General features: G+C 43.6%; 1 protein-coding gene across 1 annotated transcript; it reads right to left on the bottom strand.

Annotated features, from left to right (window-relative positions):
• Nucleotides 1–1,529: 1,529 nt before the first annotated feature.
• Nucleotides 1,530–2,519, bottom strand: LOC308524052 (olfactory receptor 52L1-like; the record flags this gene model as incomplete). Its single annotated transcript, XM_081098206.1, has 1 exon — nt 1,530–2,519. The coding sequence occupies one exon, from the start codon at nt 2,517–2,519 to the stop codon at nt 1,530–1,532; it is 990 nt and encodes a 329-aa protein (XP_080954332.1).
• Nucleotides 2,520–4,562: the final 2,043 nt, after the last annotated feature.

Raw genomic sequence — 4,562 nt, 5'->3', positions numbered from 1 at the left:
CTCACTCCATATCCACATTTCAGAAAGAGAAATTCATTTTTCAGATGGCATAACTATTTCCATATCTATATATATATAAAACCCTAATATGCAAATAGACCAAACGGCAGAACAATAGAGCAACTGGTTGCTATGATGTGTGCTGACCACCAGAGGGTGCGCACGGAACATGGCGGACATCTGCAGCAGACAGCAGAGCACAGAACATGGCCAGCATCAGCAGTGGCAGGATAGTGGAGCAGGTGAGCGGGGTCACCAGACCAAGGTGGGGCACTGGTCACTGTCATTGAGGCAAGCCTCTGGTGGTTACTGAAAATTCTTTGCTCTCGCAAGGCGTGGTCCCACCAGGCATTCGTACCTGTTGGTGCCAGTTCTGCTTATACCCACTGCCGGCGCCAGAGCCACTGCTCACACCCACTGCTGGTGCCTAGCACCAGCCCCAATCACTCGGCACTGTCAGCAGGTGCGAGTGGCGGCTGCCGGCCCTGATTGCCCCTCAGAGCTTCTTCATCTCCCCCTGCTCCTGTGGGGTGATCGGGGCAGCAGCTGCTGCTCACACCACTGACTGTGCCGGCCCTGCTCATACCCGCTGCTGGAACCAGCCCCAATAGCACAACATCGTCAGCGGGTGTGAGTGGGGCTGGCGCTGTCAGGATTTGGGAGCGGTGGTGGCAGGAGCAAGAATGCCAACAGAGAGGGGGCCAGGGGCTATGGTGGGGGGGTGGGCAGGGGCACTGAGGATGGGTCAAGACCTGCCCCTGTGCCCACAGCAGCCTCGCAGCCCACAGTTCCTTTTAAGGTGCATGAATTCGTGCACTGGGCCCCTAGTTTATTAATAAGGCTATGTTTACCAACACCAGACTCTAGCACATTTTATAGTTATTAGATAACCACTCTCTATGTAATGTAATGGTTACTTTTGCTTTGTTAAATTAACACTTATAAAACACACATCTACTCAATACTTGGTCTTATTCTCTCTTTATTCTAAGTAAATATATAAATAAATTAAAATACAGTGAATTTTAAATACAGGCTTATTTTACTTTTTTAACTAGGGATTATAACATTTTATGCTTAGAACCGATTACAGTACCTTTCTCACACCCTGTGGACATCTCAAATGCGTTGAGAGGGCCCTTACCACACAGAAGTCCAGTGACCTAGAGCTCACAGCAATTTTAGGATTTGAGAGCACTCTAAAACTAAAACCACACATTCTGCATTCTGTGTGATGTTGCACAGTCAGAAAAATATCATATCCAGAGTCAATTTATCCTATCTACCAGTTTCTCCATCACAAGGAGTAGGGCAATGTTGGGATCAGGAGGAAAAATGAATGCAGGAAATATTCACAAATCCAGCTACCCAGGTACATCTCAATCCCCTGTGCAACCAAGTGCTCATGACTACTTTGCCGTGAGACTAATAGGGCTAGATGGACTTCTAACTGTGGAATGGCCTCCACCAATACATCCATGGGCAGTGTCTTTGGCAGGAGCCTCTGAAAAAAATAAATGTATTAATATCTACTCTTTTATGTAGAATACCCTGAGTACTCGCTGGCGGATCTGTGCAGTCTTCACCCCATAGACAAATGGATTGAGTGCAGGGGGCACAAGGAGGTAGAGTGTGGCCAGAAGAACATGAACATGATGGGGCACATGGTGGCCAAAACGGTGAGTGAGGAAAGAAAACATTCCAGGGACATAGAAGGCCAGGATGACACAAATATGAGACCCACATGTACTAAAGGCCTTTAATCGGGCCTCGACCCCTGGTAACTTTACCACTGCTTGGAGGATGAGGGCATAGGAAATACCAATGGCCAGGACATCTAGTCCAACCACAAGCAGTGCCACTGCCAGCCCATAGGCTCGATTCACTGTGGTTTCTGAGCAAGCAAGTTTTACCACAGCCATATGTTCACAATACGCATGGCCTATGACAGTGGCCTGGCAGAAGGTAAGTCTCCCCAAAAGGATAGGAAAGGGGAGGAGGAGGACTAATCCCCGCAGCAGCACTGCCATTCCAATGCGCCCTATGACCCCTGGATGCAAGATGGTAGAGTGGTGCAGAGGATGACATATGGCTACATAGCGATCAAGAGCCATGGCCACAAGTACACCTGATTCCATAGAAGAGAACGCATGAATGAAGAACATCTGTATCAGGCAAAGAGTATACCCAATCTCATGGGCATCAACCAGGAGCACTGCAAGCATTTTGGGTGCAGTGGAGGAGGCCAGGACCAGGTCAATGCCAGATAGCATAGCCAGAAGGATGTACATAGGCTTGTGCAAGCCTGGGTCAGTCCAGATGATGAAGAGGATGGTGACATTGCCCACGAGAGCAAAGAGGTAAAGGGCACACAGTGGCAATGCTATCCAGTGCTGACTTTCCTCTAAACCTGGGATGCCAATTAGGAAAAAAGAAGGATGGAGAGGACTCCAGCTGGAATTACTAAGGGTCATCATGAATGGTGCAGAAAGGAGAGAGAGAAAAGAAACCAAAATCATTTCTCCATTGCTGGTGGGTTATCACATTGTCCAGACCTGGCTGCCATCTTCATGAGAAGAAGAAAGAGGCTTAAACTGCAACACAAGGGAATAAAGGAAATAAAGATACAAGGAAGAACATTTCCTTTTCTTGAAATAACTTTTTTAGAGATGAGACATCCTCCTATCTGAATTAGCATAGGTCTCATTTCATTTACAGACATAAGTAAGCATATGCTGATTTTAGAGACATGTTTAAAGTCTGCCATTCAATTACTTGTAATTTGGAACTGCCTACTCAAAGGATTTTCTGTATTAACTCTTGGCATTACTGAACACTATAAATCAATCTGCTATTCTTCAAATGTTTCCCTCAGTTCATTGCATAGCACTCTACAATTGTTTCTTCTGTATCCCCAGTCTCAGCACCTTCTCCATCTACCTATCCATTATATGTTGTTCATTCCAGGGTTCCATCTTCCCCTCTCTTCCAGATTCTGTACATTATGTCTGATTGAGTTCATCCTTTTAAGTGATTTTAACTATTTAAATACTTTACTTTCTTTCATGTCTATGTATCTAAGCCAAATAGCTTTTTGAAACACAAATCCATTTTTTCCTGTGCTTTCTAAACAGCTAACCACACACTCAATATATTCAAGACCAAATCTGCTCTACCTCCCTTTTGTCCATCTTTTTGTGAATTAGATCACCATCTACCTATCCAACCTAATGTAGAAAAGTGAAACTATCCTTACTCATTTATACCTCTCATCCCTTTCATCTAGTCACCAGTTACTATTGAATTTATTTTTAAACTTCTTATATCTACTCCTTTTTCTTAACCCCAATGTCACTGCCAAGTTCGCACTCCCAACTCCTCTTACCTGGATCATTTCCTTAGATCTCCCTGCCTTTGCTATTATACCCTTCCCAATCACTCTCCACCCTGAAGTCAGAGGGTTTTTCCTGAAATGCAGATGTCATCATGTCACATCTGAAGTTAAAATTCTTTACTGAGTTTAATCCATGAAAAAATACACATTTAAGACTGGCATACAAGATCTTCAAGAGTTATCTTATATAAAGTCTCTTATGTCAATATAGCCACTGTTATTAACATTAATAATAAAAGATCATTGACTTGAGATCACTGGCCTCTTTCCTTTTCTCCTTGTCTTCATGAGCCTGCTTCTCTGTTTCAAACTTTTGCTATGTCTGTCTCGTCATGGTGTGATGCTAATTCAGTGTTTTTTACACCCCTATATTAACAAAGAGTACTAATTAAATAGGTGCTCTGATTAACTTTCTCCATGTGAGTCACCTCTTGGGCATTGAAACAAAAAACTTGAAACTGATATATTTGTTTGTGTGTGCTTGTCTTAAAAGCTGTTCACAGTCTGCAATAATTATATTTGTTACCTGAGGGGTGGAGTGGGGGTATATATATGTATATGTTTTTATTAAAAGAGTCAGAAATGACTCAGTCCTGGTGAATTATGCATGAATAGACCACTTCAATTGTCTTTTTTAAATAAATCAATAATGGCTACAATATTGCCACCAAACCTATGAACATACACCTAAAAGGTCAGAAATCCCTGGTAGCTGGTAGGCATTATCTTCCAGCCTTTGTTTTCCTTCCAGATTCAAAACCACTATTAGCCTCAAGTAACAGTGACATAGTTTTATTGAGATCTCACCCCCACCCCAGGAGAACCTCATAATCTTATAAAAAGTCACATTTCAAGTGCTTAACACTCTACGCAGTGAGAAAGTTAATTCTATTTCTTAATCGCTCCCTTCTACTACAAGATTCAGGCCACTTCTTATTTTCCAGCTGAGAAGTCAGAGAACAGCTGAGCATCTGTGGAAGGACGCTCATCTCTTCGAGAGAGGACCTGTCAACAGAGCCATGAAGAATGAAGCCAGGCTGTAGTGGGCGGAGAGAGCAGCAGCGAGCCTGTGCTGCATGTTCTGTGAGTCTAGAGGGAAAGCCTAGAGCTGCTTAATAAGCACTAACTGCTAAAGTAAACAAGAGGTCCCTCTGTTATTCCTAGAAGA

The sequence above is a fragment of the Myotis nattereri genome, assembly GCF_964212035.1.
Source record: "Myotis nattereri genome assembly, chromosome: 9".
Classification (NCBI taxonomy): Eukaryota; Metazoa; Chordata; class Mammalia; order Chiroptera; family Vespertilionidae; genus Myotis; species Myotis nattereri.
Note: the sequence above shows the minus strand (reverse complement) of the source record. Positions and strands in the feature narration are given on the sequence as shown.